A 25460-nucleotide genomic window follows, 5' to 3' on the forward strand; every position below is an offset into this window, starting at 1 on the left:
ATCAAATAAAGGCCAAAGTAGAAAACGACCCACTTGCAAGGAAGATACTAGCCAGCAGATAGGAGTGTTTCTCCCTCTGAAACAGTTTCACCACTACTGTGGAAATTCTCAATTACAGCAATTCACAGTGAGACAGTTCCAGAAAAAACTGAGCGAGTCCCAGCTGGAGGATGGATGAGAGAGTTTGGAGAAATGCAAATCAGCATTCCTCTAAAGCCTTGTTACTTTGCCATCTCCTCTTTATCTGAATTTCTGTTTTTTTCATGCTTTACATACAATGTATTTGATATGAGAGGGGATAGAGGGGAGAGGATCATGACAAAGGTCTGGAGATTATGTCTGACCAGGTGCTGCCACCTCAAATGGTCACAAACCTAAGTAGCTATTCATCATTACATCCACTGACTTGTCCACCTGTATGCTGGGAGGCAATGTTTTGTACACAAACTGATCTGGATGAGTATCAGATACAGCTGTCAAAAATAGAAGACCTATAAAAGTGAGTGAAAGATTGAAGAGAAAAAAAATAGTAGTTAAGCAAAGCAACTATAACCACATTTGCTTACTGTCTAAACAGACAGAACAGTAATGCCAAGGAAGAGCTGGGTTGTCTGGAAGTGGTTCTGATTGTGACAAATCAAGGCAGCATTTACATTTAGGAGATAAATGCATTGGTTATAATACTGCAAAAAGTTGGTATGACTGATGACAGCAAAAGGCACTGGCCTCCACAGCACTCCTCACCTTAGCCATTCATATTCCACCAGAAGATGCTATCAGTTTGTCTAACATAAGCTCTTAGGATGAATTTTACCTTTACACCCAGTAATTACTGCTGATATTTAACAGAAGTTTATGTTCTTTCTCCTGACATACATCTGGGTCTAAGTTTGCTCTCTTGACTTGCTTTTTTACTTTTTACATTAGTGGTGCCCTTCCCATTTGTTCAGCTTTCCACTGCTCACACAGAAATTCCAGTCTCAGGTTACCAAAACTGTATTTGTTGCATATGCCAAAAGCAGTGGATCAACACACCACAGAAATCTGCACTGGAACAGAAAGATTCTTTACACTTAAGGCCTTTCAAAAAATGCAGCGTAGCCTTTTCTCTGCACCAATGCATTTCACTGATGTACAAAAAGGTCCATTGGCCTAAGGACAGAATTCTGTTTTCCTGACTGCACAAAGAGCAAAAGACTCACCTCCTGCAACACACACACAAGTAAAATATAAACAGTATTTATGTTATGGTATTTTAAAGGTCAATAAAAGCCACTGGAGTTCTCAAAATTTGAAGAATGAAAGAATTGCACTCACCTACCAGAAGAGAAAATCTACAGTCTTAATAGTTATATCTAGAAACTCAAATTTTGATAAACCTTCTGATACCACATAGCAGAGACCATGTGACTGAGGCCGACAGACCCACGCATTGTACTGGACCATCACAGTGATTACTGTCGTTCCCTGATTCTGTAGGTCCTCATCACAGCTCTTGAATCTCACATTACAATGGCAGCTTTTCTAGGTACCTCAGCAGTATCATACATCTTACATTTACAACTGTGTAAGATGATAAATGGCCCATAAATGTGGAGGGAGATGTGAATTATCCAGAACAGTTAACATTTTACAGGGTCCACAATGAAAGATCTGCTCCCATTTCGGGTCATCACACCAGGCTGGGATCAAAAAAATTAAAGAGGCCTAAAGAGATTTACCACATGTACTTAATCCTACCTAAGTAACTGTTAGCTGGAACAGGAACTAGATTCTTATCTTGGCGGCTCTCATCACCAACTTCGTAAGGCCCATCATCAAAGATACCCAGATCATAAAATGTCTGATTCTTTTGCTCTGCACGAACCACCCCTGAAAAAATGAAATGATAAAATAAAAGCAAATGAATGGTAAGCAAGAAAAATAACAAATAAATGCTCCCAACTTATATTAACTATGATGAATGACACAGTGACTGCTGTTAAAATGGGACAAACACAGAATAGTGCACTGGGTTAGAGTGTTCTCTCTCTGTTCTATATGTGTGCCAGAAGCTCACACTGCTCTACAGAGAAGCCATACAATGATCTGGAAAACATGAGATACTAAGGAAATTCTCAAAAAACACATTGAACCAGTTTGGTCAGAAACCACCCTCATCCTGTATTTCTTAGCCTTATAAAGCCTCTCAAAAAAGAAATACACAGGAATTAAAAAAAACCCCCAAAAAAATACAGTTCAGTATGACAAACACCAGTAATGTATGTAGAAACGGTATTTAAGGGGAAAAAAGCTATTGTTCAATAAAATGTGTGCTTCCCTTTTATCAACTGGCATAATTAATGTTTTGGCAAGCACAAACACATTTTTCCATTATACAGAAGAGTACTCTTAGGACTGTCCTAGCACTTCTCTGCAATTAAAGTAAAATGGTGTCTGCACTCAGTATGCTGTTTCGGGTTGGTCAGATTTTGTTGACAGATACGTGGAAGATTAAGTTTTCACTAAAGTATACCTTGTGCCAGAGCTTAACGCGCTGATTTTGCACGGTTCATACACCAGGCACAGGTGTAGGAGGCGGAAAAACGCAGTGGCTGGAGGATCAGATGTTCTCAAGAGGAAAGTATTTACAGCTGTTGGTGTAATGAAGTTTGATGGGAAAAATCACTTCAAGAGATGGAACTGGCCATTTAGGTGCTTCTGGATATAAACTAACAAAAAATATCTAGGGTTTTTTCCCCTCTAAATTTTGGAATATCTCTTAGAGTACTTGGCTGTTAGAAAGATTATCCATGAAATTTTACATGGACATGCATGGATTTAGATATGAATATATGTTGTATTGCTGTTATCTTCCTGCAACCCTCCAGTATTAAGTTTGGCAAGTACTACGTTCCACAGACTTCACAAAGAATAAAGGGGAGAAATACTGCAGAATGAACGAAGAGCTCAGCAGCTATCTAACGTGTTCAAATGCAGAAAAAAGGCTGGTCGATTAACATATACAAATTCAGTAAATTGTTCCTGTATAGAAGTGTCCATGTAAGCCCTCAATCCCACCATAAGATTAAGACTAATAAAGGGAAAATTTACTGTACATACGTGCAAAGTTCCATTATCTATTTATAAATACACTCAAAGATACTTGAAGAAACTTCAGGAAAGGATTGTGATACAGAAGTATAGCATTTTGTGAAAACAGGGTAAAATCATTACATCCCTATTACCTCCTCTCCCCTTAAAAATAAAGAATTGAAACTTTGGATGCAACCTTTGAGAGCAATCTCCAAAAGGAAATGGGAAGGGAAGGCAGGAAGGAAGCCAAGTCATACCTTTCCAGTTGTAAGTGCCTGGGGCACCGAACACAATATAGTGATAGTCTCTAGTAAAAGTAGCAGCAACACCTTGCTGACAGGAACCAAACTTCTCATGGCCTCTTAAACGACCATCACAAAAACTCCATACTCCATTATCCATATCATCCTTAATAGTGAGATCCTGGCTCAGCACATAGCACCTTCCAATGATATCCCGGGTTTCCTGCACTGTGTTTACATACTGCCTTTTCTCATAGCGATGTGCACACGTCTGCAAGACAGAAGAAATAATGGGTGATGTTTCTGTGTGTCGTACACAGGTCATCAAAGGTGGCAGGGCTCCTGTAGCAGTCCTTCATGCTACCAGTGCTCTAAGTCACCCTGCAGACACACCTACAATGCAGAGGCCAACGCTTCCTATGGGCAACACATAGGAAAGTTCGGGCATCTACAGATAAAAGTCAAAGAAAGCCTGCTTCATGGTCAATGAAGGCCACATGGTTAAATCCCTAAAGGCCTTCCTGATACCCAATCCCTCTCTTTCAAGAAGTGAGGAGAAAGCCACCCTCCCTTCCAAAGAAAGAAGTGGCTGTTTCCCAACAGCTCTCAAATTTTAAGGACTTACACACTCGCACAGGACACAAGAAGCTGGTTCAACCATCTACCCAAGACTATTCAGCTATTCAGAACTTGTCCCTTACAGGAAAGTACCACTAAGCAGAGACTGAAAGCTTTTCCAGTGAAGGGGAGGGTCTGCTGGATGTTCCACTTACAGGATAACTGTCACTGGGGCAGAGCTGAAGCACTAAACACATCCTGCTCCTTATCCTTTTAGACTGTCCCCTGGGAAAAGAATTCTAATCAAATATTTAATACAAAGGACAAACAACCATTGGGTTAAGCGGCGCAACCCACCAAACCATTGTAAAAAATGTGAGCAACCAAACCCCTCTGCCAGCAGTGTTTCTCGAAGAATCAGATGTAGCAGGTTGTGTGAAGAGCACAAGCATGTCAGGTTTCTTAGCTGACAAACCTTTTCTACGGTTTCTATCAAGGCCTTAATACTAGGCCAACACTCAGCTGCTACACACTTAGAACACTGCAGTACTGTCCCGCTGGACAGTGACCTTCAGGCAGCTCCCACCTCATCTACTAAGTGCATTTACCACTTACAAAAAAAGAGAAGACAGCATTAGCTGATGACTAATTATTCAGGGAACAGGACTGTTTCCATGTGCTACTCCCCCCTTTGGATTCTGAGGCAGACCAAAGTTAATACTGCCTCTATATGCTTAAACAACCAGATTCACATCCTGGAGTCACCTGCCTCCAGTTTTGGTAGCATTGACATTAATCTCCAATTAGATGGGGAAGCTTCACTGCACACCTATTTTATGATGTAGCTGGTATCCTGCAGCACCATGAGAGGTTTATTTAACTGGGAATGTTACTTTTTAAAATCTCTGGTAACTCCCAAAAGTTTTTCTCTCTGTTGAATATAAAATAGAAGAGTATCTGTATATCATATAAAATAAAGAATAGCAAGTAGTCTTACTGTAGTGCAATGACCACATTAACTCACAGGAGCTACGTCGCCAAAGTCCCTGATAAAAGCTAAGGTGAGGCTGATCATCTTGGAAAACAGGCTGGTGATAGCCTGCTACTTCTACAGCCTTACACACTATTCTTCCCTATTTCTGCAGCCAGTGGTAGGTAAAAGAAACGATGTGTGTATGACCAAAAAAAAAAGCGTACCCTTTGAAAATAAACTGTCCATCCTAGATTGTTACAAATGTCACAAAGACATGCTAACTTATAGAGAAAAATAAAGTTCTTACAACCTCAAGTGCCTTATTTTTCTAAGGTGAGATTTAAGTCTTTACCTACAAGAAATCAGAGGTGTAAACTTAGGCGAGTTACCTTTCAGCAAGCTGCACAGAAACACAGACCACTGAGAACGTTTACTGTAGACCCCAGATGTTTTTGTAAGTTAATCTTTTAACACTTACCACAACATTTCCTCCTGGCCCCTGACTTTGCACAGTTACACCCATCCATTGGTCTTCTTTACTCTCCGTCCTTGGGTCAGCTGCAGAGTATCATAAAACAGCTTCAAATATTAACATTTTACTACATTTTCTTTTTTCTGTTCTTTTTTTTTTTTTCTTGAAGCTCATGTCAGGAGAGACACTTCATACAGAACACCAGATAGTCTGCAGGTGGCAGTGTCTGTACATTTTATCCATTTTATTAAACACTTCTAGCCTATTGCTTCATGTAACATCAATTTACAAGAGTAAGAATTTACCAAGATTCAAGCATCTCATATGACCTTAGCAATTAAGCTACAACTTACTCTGATGCAAAAAGAAGTTACATCTAAATCCCTAGAAGCAGCTGTCTGATACACTGCCTCAGGAAAGGACATCAAGAAAAATCAGACAACTGTTTCAATTCAAAACAAAAGCACTAAAGAACTTACTCTCCTCATCAAATACGACACGCATGCAATTTGTATTTGGAGATGCAATGTCACAGCTGTACAGCCCTCCTGTTCTGTTGGCTTGTTGGGTTGGAAAGGCCTTTTCCCGAGGAGCTCCAACCAGCAATCTGCAGGGAAAGCAAAATTATTTAAGCAATATTAGAAAGGAGAAAGGCAACAGAATCAGGAAGTGTTTTCACCATGTTGCTAGAGATTTGACATGCCAACATTTGAAGATGGATGAAAAGCTACACCACAGCACTGCTCTTTCAAAGAAAGGTGTGAGGAGAGAAGCTGGATAGCAGTAATGCAGATTACAATTACTGAACCTGCAAGCCAGTACCTGTATTGTTATTACTGATATTATTGTTGCAATATTCACTGAAAGTGGTTGATAAAAAGTAGGTGTGTAGCAGTTTTGGGAAAATCACCTTTCTCTCAGGGCATCAAGCGGGGCATTTTTTGCCTTACTAGAAATTGTTGATAAGGATGGAAAAGTATTGTTACTAAAATGACCACAAACCTCCACAATAGTAAATACAATTGCTCTCAGGCTGTCTTCTAGTTTTACACCAGTCCTATGCCACTGTTTCCCTGAATTTAAAGGCACCTTAGTATCCCTGACCAAAGCAAGGTCCCTCCTGGCCAAAGTAAATGTTCACTGAACTGTTCCAGGCTCTATGCAAATGTGCACTCCCCATCTCCACTCCTTTGGCAGATACTTCATTTTGAAGCTGAAAATGGTTCTTCTAACAAGCCCTCCTCAGACACTGTTCTGGTAACCAAATGCAAAGGTTCTTATTTTAAACACCAAGTAAATTTATTTCTGTAGCTACTGTACACCACGAGTATTATCACAAAATCACCAGCAGGCATATTTACTTGCAAAATAAGGTGTGTAAAAAAAAAAAAAATCTCATATAGTCTGTTTCTTTGCAATGTCACACCCAGGAAGCACAGCTGCCTCTCAGGCAGCTGACTGAAACTAGTAGCAACATGTGTGCAATAGTCTGGGGAAGAAACATCATGCTCAGCTGAAAAACCAAGAACCAGAGAACAGCGTGTGAATAAGTGCAAAGCAGCAGGCGTGATGGAGGGAAGGAGGACCTGTACTGTACCTGAGACATCAAACACTCGAGAGAAGATATCCCTGACATTAGAGTGTCAAGGACAGCAAAGCTGGGACTGTAGTTGGGTGCACAAGGCTCAAAGAGGACCTCGAACACTCTTTAATGTCCAACTCTAGTTTTGTTTTGTTGTGGCAGTGGGACAAAACACACTGCTGTCCCTCAGAGAGTTATTCTTACTAAAAACAAGACTTTTATTCATATCTAACAGGGAAGGCTGGATCAGTTACAATCAGTACGTAGTTTTTCTTATTAAGAAAGTGTTCATTTGCTGTCCTTAAAGTAATGAGACTCAAAATGAAATTGATGTGTTATCAGAAAACCCACTTTTTTAAAAACACAAACTTTTATCTGTATTGTGAAACAACCAAATTTTCACCACTTCGATAGGAATGAATTCTCCCACAATCCATAATTTATGCTCCTCATGCTGAAACCATCAGGTAAAGTATTTGGCCCATACACAGGACACACAGTGTGGGTAGGGTTTGGTTTAAAGTATTTTCTCCTTTTCCCTCTGTGTGCATCTGCCATCTTTTTCAAGATGGCATCTTGAAGTTTTTAATCTTTTCATTTTTTCAGAAACATAGCAGTCATCACAAGACTGTGTAAACAACTATGATTTTAGAAAGGCCATCAATAACTTAATTTTCTAATTCTGGCAACAGTGCATTTAATTGTAATCTCTTAGAGTAATAATTCTGCAAAGCAACTGTTTCTGAGCTACTCCTGATCGGAGACTAGATACATTTCCTCCTGAGTTCTGTAACTGCCCAGGGAAAGACAGATCACTTTTTTTTTTTTTAACATTAACAACCATAACTTCAAGAAAGTAGAGGTACTGATTTCCTAACTTACAGAAATTTTTGTTACTTCTACTTTTTCATTCAAAGCTTGGGGGGTAAAAATGATGAAAATGATGTATTAAATTTAAGTTACAGAAATCAAAACCCTTTTGTTTCAACATTGTGAACAAAACTAAAAGCTTCTCAAATTTAAATACTTAATTTGGTTTCATTCATCCATCTGCATACTACTGACAGTGGTGGTGCTGGGTGAAGAAAGTTAACCCTGGTCTTTTCTATAGGATAGTGAGACTATGTCCTCTCTCTAGCTGAATGACCTTTTACAGCATATCATGATCTCAATGACAAGAGTGGATCTACTGAGCCATGAGAGAATAAACAGCGTAGCCAACATAATATAGAGTGGAAAGATCTGCCACTTGCCGTAAGATGCCCCAAACATTCAATGCCATCTCAGACACCTGCCAAGGTCAGCAGATGAAATATAAAATGGCTCAGCCTTCTAAAAAAAAAAAAAAAAAAAAAAAAAGCTTCCATCCAACGTGATCTCAAAGCAAACAGACAACCTTATTCTTCCCAACGCCCATATGCCCCATCCAAATCTTGCCTAAATTACTTTCCATTCTAAATAAAGAATTTCAAGGCAGACTTATTTAAAACCTTCCAGACTTCAAAGAACTGTTGTCAGGAATCCTGTCATTAGTCTTCAAGGTTCATCAAATACAAAAATCTTGAATTCTCTTAGGTACTTCACTGCAAGTCCTTAAAACAAAGGCTAACAGTAGCACACACTATGAGTAAGTGCTCACAAAGGATTAGATCAGTTCAGGTATAATACTATGGTAAATCCTGAAATATATTTTCAAGTAGCAACGAAGACCCATTAAAAAGTGGCACAAGTCCTTTGTACTTGTTTACGATTTTTCTGCCCTAAAGACCACAGCACAGAAGGCTAAACCTATGCCCCTGGTTTCAGCAAGACAGGTTCCTGAAGGTGATGAGGATTATAAACATTATGAGGATTATCAATACTATCAGGAATGTACATAAGAAGGTCCCATGAATCTAATCTTTGGCTGAATAAATCAAGCAAAAAAAAAAATTCTTGCCAACACACTGTAACTTCTGATAAACACAGCTGCTGTTCAGCTTGCCTACCTTTTAAAAGGTACATTTGAAAAATAAGAATTTTATTATAAAAGCCAAATTACTTAATTTAAAAATAAAAAGTGTGCACAGAACTACAGAAGTATGACATTAACTATGCATCAGTGTGATTTTCGGCATGACTGCAGCAGTACAAATGAATCAGCTCATATACTGAGCTGTGCTACGTGCTCAGCTGAATCCTTCCAGATGAGGGACACATTCCAGTCATTACTGTATGGCTACTTATTCAGCTGTGATTTAATAAAAGAATTTTAATCAAGTTTGAGCTCATTATGCCAAAATAAGGTTAGCTTTTTCTGCAGCTATGCATGTTCCATTTTAGCTTTCTCAGAGGCAAGCAAAACCTTTCTGCAGAAGGAAAGAGCTAAGGGTAGAGTGAGGGGATGCTCTTCCAGCTACCACTATCTCCTTATATTGGCAGGTGAAATACAGGTAGGCACCAGGCCTCAGTTTGTCAACTGCTGTTGACCAGTGTTACAAAAACCTAACTACAGGTCCCGTGCCCGATGAACAAACAGTCTACAAACTGTAGGTCTGGTCACATTTAAAAGAGCCAGTTGGATTCACGAACGACACGATTTATTGAATGCAACATATAACGTTCCTCTGGACTGAGGGTGAGAATGCATTAACTGCAGAGTAATTATATACAGCACTAACAGTGCCACTGCAACCACAAGCTTAATATCCTGGGTCAACACTCAGCACAGCTGAGGACACAAGGCTTACCAAACAGTGTCCCTTCTGAGGAGGGCAATGAGGATAAACCTTGTCCCTGCAATTTCAAATTCTCATCCCCTGGCTGGATGCAGAAGCAGGGTACTTTTATGTCTTATTCACAATTATTGTGCAAAGTGCTGTGGGTGGGCTTGTAGTCAAATCTTCTGTTCTTTGCGGGTACGTTTGAAGAATATTTCTTGGTAGGACGTGTACTTGGGTTTGCACAAAACATTTCTGGGTATCAGGCAGAAGAACGAAACCACATGGCCTATGCCTCATTTGACAATCCTGCCCCTAATGCCTCAGCAACACAAACCACAAGATCTCACTCTGATATCCACACTTGTACCTACAGGCCCCAAGACATATTGAGCTTTGCATTTTCTTCACTATTTTATGCTTCCAGCAACCAGTATTCAGCAAGAATAGTCAGGTGATCAAGAATAAAGGGTGTAACTTAATTTCTTTAGATGTGGCCCAAAAGTGTTGTTAAAATCCAAAGCAAAATACACCAGCTTTCCATTTCAACAAATATTACTGAATATTGAGCAGTAGAGTGCAGATTTTAAAACCCTCCCTGCTTTAATTGGTAATTCTTGAAATGTTTAGTAGGTGGCTGTGGCTCCTTCTTGGCTAATGAAAACAACAAAACTGGGAGTAGTTTCTGCTCACAGCTATCTGAACTCCCTCCAGTACTGCTCAAGAAACAATCTAGTCACTTAAAAAGGAAAGACAAAGTTAAGATGAGAAAACCATATCAAAAGAAATCCAGAAAACCTCCAGGCTCCTGGAAGTATTCCCTCACTCCATAGTGAAATTCTTTTCCTCTCTTATAGCCTGGAACTGTGCAAGGGTAACATATGATTTTCACAACATACCTCAGAGAAGAAAAATTATCAGCAGTTCATTACAGTTCTATTTTAGAATAAACACTTACTCAAAAGAAATCAAGAAAAAAGGAGGAAGATCTTCAGTGTTTTTTAAAGTAAATCCTGTTCATTGAAGTAAGGGGCTTCTATTGAGTAAATTACATTTTAATTCAATCAAATATAAAAAATACCAGAGTCTGCATTGAACTCAAGATACTCTGCTATCTCCCAAAGTTTTTTTTCATTCCTTAAATTCTTTCCTTTTCCATGGTATCTTCTACCCAAACGAGGCACCATGTCTTTGCCAGCCTTTCTTTAAAAGCAAAAGCAACACATCAGTAGTGCCTGCTCTGAGCCTTAACAGACTGGAGTAGAAATCATGAAAGTGTTTCCTGGGTAAAAAACCATTAACCATTTCCACATATAGGTGAAATAAAATAGTCACTGGTGTGAGTAATTTCCAATTTTGCAGCCTTCACTGAGCACAAGTATCCAATTTAATGTTCCTGTTCTCAGGAAGCAATGCTGCTGCTGCTGCAGACTTTGCACTTCATTATGTTTTCAGAAAGACTCCACAAGGGGGGCAAATTTGGAAAGTGAAGCTAAATGCCATGGACTGTCTCCACCCCTGACTGGAACAGTTAAGACTCCTGCATCCTTTCTCTCTCCCAGTTCCAGTACCTTCTTGCAAAGGGTTTCATTAGATTAAACAAAATGAAGAAAAGAAAGTAGCTAGCTCTAACTCAGATTAAATTTTACTACAAAATCACCTGTCACAAGTCATCTATCAAATGTTTAAAACCTCCAGGCGGAGACCCCTGATCACAATGGACATCTACAGCCCTCCACCTGAGCTGTACTTTTAGTCCTCTGCACTGATTTGATCTCAACTGTTTTTAAAATTAACAAACACAGAAGATGGGAGCCTAACCACCACCATATTTCAACATAACTGAAGTGGGTCAGTGGGACAGACATTGTGTGAATATTGGTGCCACCACCCCTGCTTTGTGCTTGGATTTGGCATTCCACAAAAGAAACAAGTCACAGGACAAGAGCACCGCAGACTAATTAGCAATGAGAGATCATCCCTTCATACAGTCAGGCTGCTAACGGGGACTGGAGCTGAACCACGGGACTGGGCTCCTCCAGAAAATAAAACCCTCCCCTGCAAAATACAACCAGAGGGGAACCCTGTTTGCTTTTTACAAAGACACTCATCATGGTCACTATGTTATTAACAGCTATTTTAAGTGACTAAATATTCTCCTGATCTGCTACTCCACAGCTACATTTTGGAACTATCAGTGCCACAGCCAAGTACATCAATAATCTCTGTTGCCCGGAGGCTTGGCACTTGAAGGATTGCAATTTTCATTTTATTTCCTCAGCCTTTTTTAGGAAACAGATTATGATAGAGGCTGGAAAAAGAAGCCAAAAGCAGCACAAGGACTAGGGCAAGCTACTACAAAGCAAAACTGTAACTACAAAGATACCTGTTGTTCTGGAAAGGCCACTTATTATTGACTTTTTGAAAGTCACATGGAAAAATAAACCCTTTCCCATCACAGTCCAGAGCCCAGCCTGTCTAGATTTGAAACAGGTTTTGCAGATCTCATTTCCATTGGTACAAAGTGTTTTTCTTAGAATAAATGGTACAGTCTGCTCCAAATTTATGTTTCAAAATCCAGTTTTCCTTTCCAGACACCACTCTCTGGCTTTAATCAGGAGATACCTCACAGTTTTCATACTACGTAACAGCAAGTGAAACCTGTATATTACTTACAGTTTTAATTTCTCCCTTACAATCCATATATTTTTTCAGATTTAAAAGGAAGAACAACACCCCTGCCAGGAACAGACCTGAGTATGAACTGGTACTGTAAAATACATATTAGACAATTTTGTAATTAATTTATTATCAACTTAAGAAAAAATAATGTTAAAGGGATTTTCACTCAGATTTTCTAACATGGCAGTGCCTGGTACTGCATGAAATCCTCTTACAATAACATGCAGTCTAACTCAAGAAGTGACAAGTCCACCATTTCAAGAAACAAACTGGAGAGCCAAGGCCCTGGCACTCCTAGGTCAGCCCCTGCCCAAAGCCACCTTGTCTGCACTGGAAGGACTGAACAGTGGTATTTCCACCACAGCCAGCTGAGCACAACCCAGCTGCTCTGCACTGCAGGTGCAGAAAGGTGCGGGTCCCGACAGCAGCAGGACGAGCAAGCAAGGACTGCTGCAGCAAAGCAGCAGGGGTGACCCAGCAGTCCCCAGCTACCTGCAAGCACAGAGAGAGTGAACTGTCCATCCCTGCTGCCCCACTACTCAATGTTGCTCTGCTGCCAACAGTGCCCACACAGCAGGGCCCTGCCTGGCCATTGCCTTGGCCCGTGCTCTGCAGCACAATGGGCCCTACAGAAGCAGCTGCTGGATAAAGGGGCCAGACTGTGCTGTGATCAGTGTCTTGTGGACATGGCTCACTCTACAGGCCTAAGTAAACAAGTGCATAATAGAAATCAGGAATTACTGTTTCCTGCACCTGGGCTGCTGGCCATTCATGCCACAGAAAACCCCAGAATTCAAATTTCAACTTCTTCACATTTGCAGGACTTTTCTCTGTATCCCCACCACATATGGCATAGCTACATAAAGCGCATGAAAAACTGAAGTATCACATCATCTATTAGATACATGTTTTAGAAAACAAACATGGAAGCAGTCAAAACATGAAAACAGTTGCTCATCCTTTCCTATTTTTGGGAAGAAAATTTGGAAAGTGAAGTGCCCCCAGTCAGTATTTGAAGGCACTACTTGTTTGAGAGGTAACAACCTTAACAGACATATACTGTTCATTCAACATGCCAAAAACCATTTTAAAAAAAATTGTAGGAGTTCTAATTCAGCACAAAACAAATATTTGGGTTGAAATGTCATTCCTCTATTTCCTTCACAGAATAAAATACATTGGTTTCATTTACCACCATAATTAAGCTATTAAAAGGCATGAAAGAGGTGCAGCAAGAGGGATGGACATTTTACTGTAGAATCAATGTGTAATATGACATACCACAGCAACTAATACAGCCTTGCAGTATTTGAAGAGCAACTGCTCCCCATGCTAACCCAAGCCATAGTTCCTTCACTTGTATATTTAATTTATGAGGTCATCCCTGCTCCTCCTTTTCTAGACTTACCTCATCTCTCTCTGAATTGTACGGAGAATACCAAGACAGGTAGAAACCTCCTGCACTGGATACACGACCACATAAATTCTAGCTGATTCATGGTCTGAACAGAAATTCATCACATTTAGCCACAACACTGCTGGCAGCACACCGGGGGAAGCTCACCCACACTAGACCAACACTGGTATCCCTGAGCTAAGCTGTGCCCAGCTCAGCTGCCAACCTAAGCCCATGGACTACGGAAAGGTACCCTGTGGGAGTGTGCTGAAGAACTCCACATGTGTAGAAAAAGCGTGGACCTTCCTGATACGTAATCCCTAGTAAGAGCTTTAGAGAATGAGCACACAAACAGCCATCCAACACACCCTTCAACAGCCCAAGGGCACTTGCATGCTACAGCACAGTTCAAATTATTCCTCCAGTCTTAAAACCATTGTAACCCTGGGCTAAGTGTCTATAACAGGATCCATAGTTTGAGTAAGAGTTTTCTTCAAGCCATGAACTTAATGACAACAGCAGATGTGTCACTGGGTACATGACGCATTATGCCCCCACGCCCTCAAATTAACTGAAAACACAGGCACTCAAATTACTTGGAAGAAATCTGCTCCAATAAGGTAGTTTCCTGGAAGAAACAGGTTATACAAATGCCTGTGCAGCTGGGATGCTTAAAGAACCCTCTTTTTATGTTCCCTGCAGATACTCAAACACTGATCAAAGAGATCAACAGAATTAAATCATACATTCACAAGAAACTTCTCTATATACGCATCTGTGGAAGAAGAAACAATTATATTTTACTATGAATAGGAACTGTACAAACTCTGAGAATTTCAACCATCTTTAAAAACTTAAGAACAAGATTTTCTGCAAAATAACTTATGTTTGAGACTATACCAAGAAACCTACTGCATTCTCTTACTCTATATACTGCCACTCCTCCACATGCACACATACTTAATTTTTACATGCACCCTTCATACATACATTTTTTCTTTCATCATTCCCCACAGTCTCACTTGAGCAGAATCTAGAATTAATTCGTTATTTCTGTAAGCTGCAAGTTGTGCAAACAGTATTGCAGCTATTTCTAGGACTGGATCTGATCTGACAAAGGTATTCTTACACTATATCCAGGATCACAGCTTGGCTGGGAAGAGAAGAATCATCTTCAGCAATATTCTGGGACCACTACATAATTATCAAACATTTCTCTGACAGAAAAATAAATTGAGTGGATTAAAATATTGCAGGGACTTGGAAAATTATGCCAGATTTGTAGCAGAAGCTACAGGAGTTGACTGAATAAGAAAAAAATGCACCAAATTTATTTCAGCATCTTTGGCCAAGAAAATATGATTTTCACTTGAGGTGTATTTCACACTACACAAACACGGATAATTAAAATGTCTTTTCACACACTCTGCTAGACATCACTAACATCTAAGAGCTAGCAGATTGAACCATTATGCAGCTTCAGCTGCACCAATGACAAAGTGCAAGGCTAACCAATCTTTAGCCTCTCTTAGCAAAGTACTGTGAAAAGAGCAGAAAGAAACAGACACAAAAAATTCAGCCTCACATGACGATGGTGTCCCTGCTATCAGCAACAGCTGGTTGCCACTTTTGACCACTTCCAGGATAATCATGCATTTCCCTAGACCTTTGACCCATGCATGTGCTGCTGTGCAAACAACCCCAGGCAATACAGGAGTGAGTTGCTCCCAGTATATCTGCAATCCTTTGTTTTTTAAGGATGTATTTTATAGACCAGCTTTTGAGGAAGGTGACAGTGACAGATGAAACAGACAGAGCCTAAGCACATACAGCTCCATTTCAGAACAGTCATCTTCACTAAAAAGGAAGTAACAATCAAAGAAAATTCTGCCATTCCTATGGACACTAGCTATCAGCAAACTCAACAGTGCTGATCATTCTTATCTGCTGTCCCCTGTTTCTTAGATTATCTCCAAACTCTTTGAAAGTAGAAAACAAATGCAAAGAACACAGCTGAAAAGTACCACAGGAGCTCACTAGCCGGCAGGGAAATCCAGTGCAGGATCTGTCCATGTTAGCCTGGAGGGACTAGAGATGGTATCTTAACAGGGCCCATTAACCCCTCCTTCTTTTCTCCTTGATTCAGCAGTTCTCCCTTCCAAACAGTCAAAACATCCTCACACACATTAGCTCAACTCCTTAAAGGAAATCAGCATTAGAAAATAGCATATTTCTAGATGCAGTTCTGCAACAAGAAAAACAGCCATTGCTCCAATAGATCCAAAAATGATCAATGCATGGTAGTAAATGCTCCAAAAATCACAATGCAAGAAGCAGCACCTTTTGCCTTTCACTGCTATTTTGGTACAAAAATCTACCTCAGGTACTTCACAGCAGAATACATACAGCTTGTCCTTTAAGCTAAACCAATATAACTGCAATTTGCCAGACTATTCTGTATAGTTCTTTCATCAAATATTCCTGCGCTGTTACCGACCCTTGCTAAATACCACTATAAGGTGTCAATTTGCCAGCTAACCTTTCACAGTACAGATGACCATCTGCTCATTCAGTAATATGGATTTTTACTTATTTGCTTTTAAATTGACACTTGCCCAATAGCCTAATCTGAGTTTTGCTCTTTCCACAGAGTTTGTCCTCAAAATGTGGCATGTATGGCTAGAATGATTAATCTAGACCCAGACTGGTTCTGAGACATTTAAACAATAGCTGATTTTAAACAGCAGTTCTTTCAAAATGAATGAGGTGCCGCCAATGAGAACTAACCAGACTGCATTCCTTACAAAACTTACAGTTGCTCTGGCACATGTGAGTGGAGTTTAACAGAGGAGAAAAGAATGGCCCGTGCTGACTGGTGAACAATTTACTGCCGTAACATGCCAGGCAACCCAATATGCTAATTTGGCAAATGTTCTGGTTTATTTGGTGGAGAAACCAGACAGCAACAAATTAAAGTAGTAATCATTCTTCTCTGCTTGTTACACCTTATGAAAAAAACCATTTATGAGCAGCTAACCTCCCTGTCCAGCTTATGCATTTGTGGTTTACAAATTAATATTAGCAACATTGCTAACATATGCTACAGACAACTGTACTCATCTTCGTGAGCATCATAATACTGACATTGTTCTCCTCTTCATTCCCATCTTGTAGTTACAGAAATAACATCAATATAAATTACATTGAGATTTTTGTATAAAAGAGCTTACACAACTGCACAATCTTTATTAAGGGGCAGTCAATAGTAAAGAAACTTCTCCAAAAGTCAGTAAAAATATTTAATTAAATAAAAATACTTAATTTGACAATGATACTACAAACATTTATATTTGTAGTTACAGGTCAGATATAGCAAACAATCCAGGTGCAGACTGATGGGGTTATCCAGTATTTCTGAAGAAGATACAATTCAAGCTATTTATTATTTTCTGACATGGTACAAGTAATTTTTCTACCAGACCATAACAAAAAAAAGGGATTAACTAGGACTCTCTACACAGGTGAATAGTATTTTTAACAGTGGCAGTTCATGAAACTCCACATCTGGACAAAAACAGATCCATACCAGATAGTAGGGCTTTCTTATGGTTCAAGCACATGCAAGCTAAAGAGACTTATTCACCATTAAGGTAGACAGCAGGAGTGTGAAATTGATCCAGAAATTGTAGCATCTCTTCCAGTAACTCTGACACAGCTTCAGCTCTGTGCCCAATACTATGAATATATCTCATCTCTCTGTGCACACCTGTATGAAAGCTCTTTGCTGCTCTCAAGGCTTCAGAAAATCTGGAAAATGAAAACAGAAACCAAAAGAAAACTACACCCTCAAAAATGCTAAATTTTAAGATTCTCATTCATAGATAATGTAATAACAGAGTACTGCCTTTAATGCCTTTGTTGCATTAAAGGCATTTGAGGAGCACTCCTGGCACTTCTGTGCCAAACCCTGCAGCTTTGGAACAGAGCAGAACACAGAAAGCAGGCCTTGTGCTGTGTATGCTATGTACTTCAGACACTTGAATGGTTCGCTCAACAACCCTGTATCTTGGTCAATAGTCTCTCTGCCTCATTTTATACCCCTGTGTAGTTGGTGGGGTCACATTTTAAGTTTAAAGCACACCCTAACTTTCTTTGTGCCAGTCAGTCTGTCAGATCCGGACAGCCATGAGCTTCAAGAAGCTGTTTGCTAGCTGAAGATTTCAGGATGCCAACAGCACAGGGAGCCTTCATTCTTCACTCAGCTCCAGCCACACAGATGAGACCTGTGGCAGAGCATGCATGCAGCACACATGCCACTGTCAGCACCCCGCACCCCACCTCTCACTGCATAAGAACTGCAGAAAAAACACTTCCCTAGCTCACTCCCACCTCAGTTTTTTAGAAGGTTAAGTGTTCCACTCTTCAAACACATTTTAGTCCATCCAATTTACAACAACAGTTCTCAAGCTGAACTATACTTCACACTAAGTGGATACAGGATGACTTCTCCCCCGCAATATTTAGAGCAAACACTGTAAGGACTACAACTCCTTTCCACAACAGAATATATCACACTTTCCTTGGAGGCTTTATGTCAGACATGCACACAGACACATCTACTTTGCCCACCTGTGTGTGTCTCCATCAGCTGAGTCTGAAAAGCAAAAGACTAGCTGTTGGTCTTTCCAGCTGTGAGAGCCCCCCTTCCCAGCACTTCTGTCCAGCCTTCAGGCATCGTTAAGCACAGCTGTCAGAATCCACAGACCCTGCTCAAGAAGGGAACAGCCTGTCAAAGAGAATGCCTTCCCTTTGTCCTTAACTCATGTGTTGTGCAGTTCATTAGTTTTCATGCACTTTAGCAAAGAGAAAAGCCTTTCTCATCTTTCCCAAGATTAAGGTCTGTCCTTGCCTGCACTGTGTTATTTTGTTCCAGTTACACTATTTTAACCTTTCTCATTTTAGAGGAGGCAAAATTAAGTTTTTTATCGATTTCTGAGACATGTCTAATACTTTGGACACAATAGAGCTCACTGGGCTGGCATATGCTGTGTTTATCACAATTGATTTATATATAAATATTATTTAATAAGAACTACCTGGTAGAAATTTCATCCTTTTAGAAAGCAATGTGTACAACAGACTTGGACCAGAGAAACTTAAAGAAATTTTGTTTAAGTGAGCCATCACTTTCTATGCTCTTGGAATGGTCCAAGAGCATATGAATTGGCAGGTCCACATTTGACAAGGAGTAACGGTTTACAGAACACCCTTCTATTTACAAACACACGGCCTGGAGAGAGGAATTTGTGCCTCCACAAACTTCCATTCCCATCTACTGAGACATTTAAACACTTAAGAAACTATAAACCAAAAAGCTTCTAAACCTGTCATCACCTCTACCCTGTAAATGGTATGCTCTAGCTAAGCCACCAAAGATATGGTTCCTCCTATATTAGAAACTGATTCACCAATCAAGCTCAACAAGCAAAACAAAAAAAAAGTTGTGAAACCAAGGAGTTGTATCAGGTACAAGCATCTTCCAGTAAGAGCAAAATAATTCTATGAGCTGTAATTGAAGCTGGTAGCCTAGGCTACTTCTCAAAGCTGGAGTCTGCACATAAGGCCATTTATCATCACTGCTGCCAAAAGGAATATGGTTCAGTACTTACTCATGGAAGGCTCCCACTAGCACAGCAATGAATTTTGTTAATTCTCGGTAATGCCAGCCGAAGAAAAAGTAAGATTTTTTCCTTTGGTCACCTGTAAGAATCTTAAGTAACCCTGTGGTGGCTGAGCTACCTGAAAAGTATATGATCTTTTGAAAAACTTGTTTTTCAAGGGGATGGAGGACTGTGATAAGAGGTTTGCCACTTACCACATGGGAAGGCCAGCTTTACATTGTGAATGTCTGTCTCATCAGCTAACAGTGCAGAGAAGGTGAACTCCTGAACTCACACAGCTAATAGCAAAGAACTGTACCAGAGCGTATGTTTCCTGACATAGCCTTTTTAGAACCACCTGAACCACACTGTCCTGGAAGAACCACATTTTTGTTGTATGACCTATGACTACACTAGTGCCTTGCAGGGTCTGCTCTTTTTCTGCACTGACAAAAGTGGTTACATTAGTGCAACTTCCCAGTGTCTATCAGCTCAATGCTGTTTCAACCTTCATGACTTACTAGATATCTGCAGGACCGAGTGCACAATTATTTCCTGTTCTTTTGAGGAAAACAACAAAACAAACCCACCCCAAATGGGAGTTGGACAGCAGCAATTATATAAGAGTTTCCAATCTTTTGTATAGCTGACCTATAACCTTGTCAGCTGTGTCACTGATAACCAAGAGAACAACTCCAAATCAGTACTGGGAAAAAGCTAGCCTTCTGCAATTTGCCCCACCTAGAACAACATCTCACTTCTTTCATTCATGATATTAACATGAAGGATCTTCCTTTTAAAAATCTGCCCCTTATCACTACAAGGAAACTCTTCAACTACTCCTCCCCAACTTCATTTGATCCTGACCTTTGTCACAGGACATCTATCTTGAACACAAACTCCTCTACTGTCTCAAACTAGGAGAGCAAACAAGCATACTAAGAAGGTAATCCAAGAATGGTTTGCATAGACAAAAACAGAGAGACACTCAAGAAAACACTAGGTGCAGTGACATGGTAAAATCACAGCCTACAAAAAACTGAAATTGATTATAAATCCTTTTTTTTTTAGTTGACAGAAGCACTAACTAAAGACCATCACTATTACAGCTTTTAAACCTGAAGGTGTAAACATGCACTGTTATTACTTCAGTTCACCTGAAGTCTGAATTACACTACACCATCTCTGCAAACTGACGTTGTAATCTTCCACTGCAGACCAGCATAATCCAGCTCTTTGTTGCTGGAGCAAAGTGTCTCTGAGCCCAAGCCCTCAGAGAACACAAAAGTACTGGCTAAATGCCACTGAGGATGCACTGCAGCAGTACAGCAATGTCAGCAGTCCTGCTGACCTAAGGCAACTTCGTTATGTATTGATAAAACAGCCCCCAGTAGAGATGTGCAGTATCAGCAAAACCTGTGACAAGTAAAAATTTCAGTAAGACACTGCAATTTTTAGGATTTTATGGCTGGTAATAGTCAGTGCAGTCTTGACATAAACTGCCTATCCACAGCTTTTCAGCTGATGGAAAAATCCTGAATGCTGGTAACTACAACTTTTCCCCTTTTTTGCCTTACACAATAACAAGAAGCCTACTTGAATTCAGCTCCATACTTCTACTGAAAATAATATGAGAATTACTCGCAAGTTATTCCTTGTGGGTCCCTTGCAACTCAGGATATCTTGTAATTTTATCACTCTAAACACAAATAAAAATTACTAAGGAGTGCTAGGTTTACAGCTGAACTGATCTTAAGAGTCTTTTCCAACCCAAATGATTCTAGGATTCTATGAAAGTAATATACAAATTTAGATATTCTTGATGCTTGTTTTAATTCAAGATGCTTAAATCATTGTGAATTACAACCAAACTGGAATGGACTTGCTGGACTTCTTACATGAAGTATACATACATACAGACCATATCTTTATATATTCTAGAAGATTATACATATGTGACTACATGCACACATATAGCAAATAGCTAGTAATTATATTTTTATTATAATAGTAATATATTTATAACATATAGTAGCTAATATATATATATAATCATTGTAGTCCCCATCTGGAGATGCTGGATACACTCACAATTTCATCACAAGACTACTTACATTTTAACCACATTACTCCCATAGCAATGCTGTCCCCAAGTCTCTGATCCCTCCAAGTTACAAACCTCGTTCCAGTATGCAGATAAAATTAACTGCTGTTGTGCCACCACCCCCAGGCAGAACCAGAACTCCCTTTCATCATATTAACAGATTACAAACAGAACAAACTTACACAAGGCACTAAGCCCAGCTCCCTTAGAGCTCCATCAGCCTTTTCTGCTGCCTGATTCACTGTGCTCAACAATGAACCAGAACCATACACAGAAATCCAGAGAGGCTGCCCTGGTGCCTCCAACATTAATGTTCCGTGATGCACATAAAGTTTGCATTCAGCTGTCTTTCACAGCCACATACCATTAGCAGTCCACTTTCAGTCACCATAAACTACAGTTTTTCTCCTCTCCATCTGACAATCTTTCCAACTCTTCTAACCTGAAGATACTAAAAAAAAAGCTTTATACTCAGCACCATTTACATCTAATGTCAAAGCAATTGAATAGTCATCTATTCATAATGTTTAGTTAAGTAATTCCTCATTAGCAAACATGCCATTTCTTGCTAACACTAATAAATTCAGATTGCCATTCAAAGCTAATATGCAATCCACAGTATCCTGTGACTAAGAAAGAAGGTGATCAAAAGCAAATACCATGTTTAAACAAAAGCTATTTCATCTGTACCTTTATTTGTCACACTTCCTAGACATTCTCCACCCTCATCTTTACAGAGGATTGTTGTAATACTTAACACTGAATAACCTGATGTGAGAGAGAGAGAACCATTTCACTTAACAAAGGCTTAAGTGAGGTAAGAGAAAAATTACACATCATTTAGTTTGTTTTACCAAGCCTTGCTCCAAACCACTAGCCCTTGAATAGAATCAATGTATTTCACCTTCTCTCATTTTCTTGTTTGTCCAAAGACGGACTGATCTTGCAGGTGTCTATTATAATCTGTTTCTAATCTTGTTAAACTGGAAGGGTAGAAGGGTGCACAGACTGGCAGGTTTCTTTGAAATGAGGGTCCCTGCCAGATGAGAATCGAAGTATCACTTTTAATTACATTTCAGTGATGAAATGGAGTTTTTGTATTTTTGGCAACTACTTAGCAATGTCACACTCAAGATGTAACTGAGTTTTGAAGTTAGCATCCATTCAAAAAGAAGAGGTAAAATAAATACTTCTACCTGACTAAGAGATAGCTGTACATAAATCCACTTTTGCAGCAGAGGTTAAGACACAAACCAAAAAGCATCTGGGAATGCAGAGGTATTGCATCCCCAATTCCTGGTGTGACAAATAACGGGCAGCACGCAGGCATCAGACATACTTGTTTCTCAGTAGTAGACTTCACTATGACCTCCATTCCCATAACTTTCTACCTTCCCCAACTATCTGGACAGCCGATACCATTTGTTCCATCTATAAAGTCAGTCAATTTAGAAATTGCACAAGGTTTCCATGGGAAAGACCACACAAATCCTTTCAGCCTAGCGCATTTTTATCTGATATAAAAATGCAGCCTAACATGGGAGGCTTCTCTTCAAAACTCTCCACCAAAACTCCTATCTGTTCCATAAGACAGAACTCACACAAAGTGAGCTAAACACAGCTCAGTTCCTAAGAAAGATAGTGACAGTTCAGCATATTTAATGTCCTATTCTCTTAAAGCCACACACGACTACTGTTACAGACAGAAAAATTACATTCAAAGTGACTACAACATCACTGTCTGACATAAAAGATTTCATTCCAAGTGTACTACCCAGCTCCTACCCACAGTAGCAGTCTAGTTCTTTATGCTTAAACTCATGGATTTGAAAAATGGCCAAGACACCTCATACTCAAATGCATGTCACCATAAAATGCAGTTTGTCTAGTCTGGTTTTGTCTCTAATAGAGACCCTTGCTTCTCATGAAAGCCTGGATTCAGAAAGTCATGTCAAGGCAGACAGCATCTGGCTCTGTTCTTTCCCCACATTGGATTGCCCCAGGAAGCACTTACTATACATACAATAAAGAACTTTCATGCCAATAATCTCTGAGGCATTTCAGCCAAATAGTGCATACTAGCTTGAATACTGTGATTGTCCTTCTTTCTGCTGTTTCTTTCTCCTCAGTAATTGGCCGTATCTGCATATTCCTACACACTCATTCTGCCAGTATTGACAATACAACAGGAGATTAACAAGCTTCAGGCACTGCTTTCTTAGTAGTACTAAAATGAGACCAATGCAAGAGCAATCCTGTCAAGATTTAAGATAAATGCCTCTGGAAAGAAGATCAAAGATTTGCATTTCATTCCTCAGGATGCTATGGGTCATTTTATCTGCTAGATGGAAGATGAAACATGGGTGTATGGGATTTATACTCCTCCACACACTGTAATTTTTATGAAATCACACAACAATGCAAATGTGAGCAAAATGAGCCCACAGGATTTTTATATTTACCACCTAACTTTATGAAGAACATTATTTCTTTACAGCTTCCTTCTCCTATTAACTCTATACAGGTAATGGGCGTGTCTTGCCTTGAATTAAAACGAAATATTTGAGGAAGGGGCATTTATTTAGTAACAGCACTTTATACTCACACTCCATCCAGCACTGCTGGATAGGGTGGGGTCCAGCACTGCTCCACTACGGACACAAAGCGGCAAGGATGCTGAGGATGCACACAGGAGCCTAACTCCGCCGCCTTAATTTCCCAAAAAAAAAGTTTCACGCATATGCCACTAGCACCGACTTGTTTTTCCTAACTTCTCTGTATCACCTCCCATCTGCGCCCCCGGCACGGTCCGTCTTGAACAGAAGACCCTGGGTTACCCGCGGCCGGGTATGCAGAGGGAGAGCAAACTCGAGAAGCTGGGCAGGCTCGGGCGAACCAGATCACCGCCGCCCCGGGCTGCAGCCTCCCGGCGCGGCCCACGCAGGCGAGCGTTGCGGCGGGAAGGGCTCCCAGCGGCGGCTGTCGCTCGCTTCCCCTTTCCAGCCCCGGCTCCCCGGAGGCCACCGGGACGGGGGGCCGGCCCCTCGCTCCGCCGCCCGTCCCCGCCGCTCCGCGCTGCCCCGGCTCCGCAGCGCCCCGCGGCAGGTGCCGCCCCATCCCCCGAGGGCCCCCGCGCCGCCCGGCCCCGCTCCCAGCGCCGGCCGGACACCCCGTGGGGCTGGCGGCCCCGGCCCGCCGCCAGGAGAAGTTTCCCAGGGGCGGAAGGTAGGAGGGTCCCCGCAGGCGACCCGGGACGGAGCCGGGCGGGACACGGAGCACTTACAGCCGTTTCTCCTGCGGCTGCAGCTGCCGGTGCATGGCCAGGGAAAAGCCGAAGAGGCTGCCCGTCTCCCCGCTCCAGCTGATTACGTTGTCCGTGTCCAGGTTGAAGGCGCCGGCCAGCCCCGGCAGGAGGGGCAGGTAGAAGAGGAGCAGGGCCGCCATCTGCTCTCGCCGGGCACGGAACCTGCCGCCAGCGCCGTCGCCGCTCCCCGCGCTGGGCGCGCCCGTTGTGCCCCGCCGGCTCCGCGCCGCGCCGCGCCGGGCCCGCCCCGCCCCGCCCTCCGCGGGTGCCCGGCCCCCGGCGGTACCGCACGGCACGGCACAAAATGTCCCCGGGGCCTGGCCCCCTTCCCCCGGCAAGGGGAGCGCTTTGCCCCGCCCGCGAGTCGCTCGCCACCTCCCGGGGCCCTCAGGGGGCTCAGCGCCTGTCTCGCTGCCGGCCTCGGGTGTCTTTGCCCTTGGCGACACAAAACGAAGCGGTGCCGGGGGGCGGGTCACGGCCGCAGGTGAGGGCCGGGCCCCAGAAAAGGGCAGAGAGCCCTCGCGGTGGGGGGCGGGATGTGTTTGAAACATCAAACCGCGTCCCCCTGAGGGCGTGACATCGCTCTGCCTGCTGCTCGGCGACATCGGGGTACCGCGCGGTCCGGGTAACGACCATGTGCGTAACACATTGCCGAAGTGTGCTAAGGTTGATGCAAAACTATGGACAGTATTTAGTCTGTATTTCCCAAACAA

The 25460-nt window shown here is 41.4% G+C and overlaps 1 protein-coding gene across 8 annotated transcripts in view; it reads right to left on the reverse strand.

The window, feature by feature from the left end:
* Window positions 1–25460, reverse strand: part of ITGA6 (integrin subunit alpha 6) — a 122256-nt gene that overhangs the window by 17586 nt on the left and 79210 nt on the right. For 4 of the 8 annotated variants that reach the window (XM_085066453.1, XM_085066450.1, XM_085066452.1 and 1 more), the window contains exons 2-5: window positions 5800–5927; window positions 5327–5406; window positions 3333–3588; window positions 1741–1872 (exon numbers count right to left, since the gene is read on the reverse strand). In XM_085066453.1, the coding sequence (XP_084922579.1) occupies window positions 1741–1872; window positions 3333–3588; window positions 5327–5406; window positions 5800–5824 (493 nt within the window). In that variant the 5' untranslated portion in view covers window positions 5825–5927. Of the gene's footprint in view, window positions 1–374; window positions 492–1740; window positions 1873–3332; window positions 3589–4090; window positions 4161–5326; window positions 5407–5799; window positions 5928–24726; window positions 24977–25460 lie in introns of those variants that run through there. The other 4 variants (XM_085066448.1, XM_085066449.1, XM_085066455.1 and 1 more) reach the window with 3 other exon arrangements.

Source organism: Lichenostomus cassidix, chromosome 7 (assembly GCF_008360975.1).
Source record: "Lichenostomus cassidix isolate B80296 chromosome 7, HeHo_3.0, whole genome shotgun sequence".
Taxonomy (NCBI): domain Eukaryota; kingdom Metazoa; phylum Chordata; class Aves; order Passeriformes; family Meliphagidae; genus Lichenostomus; species Lichenostomus cassidix.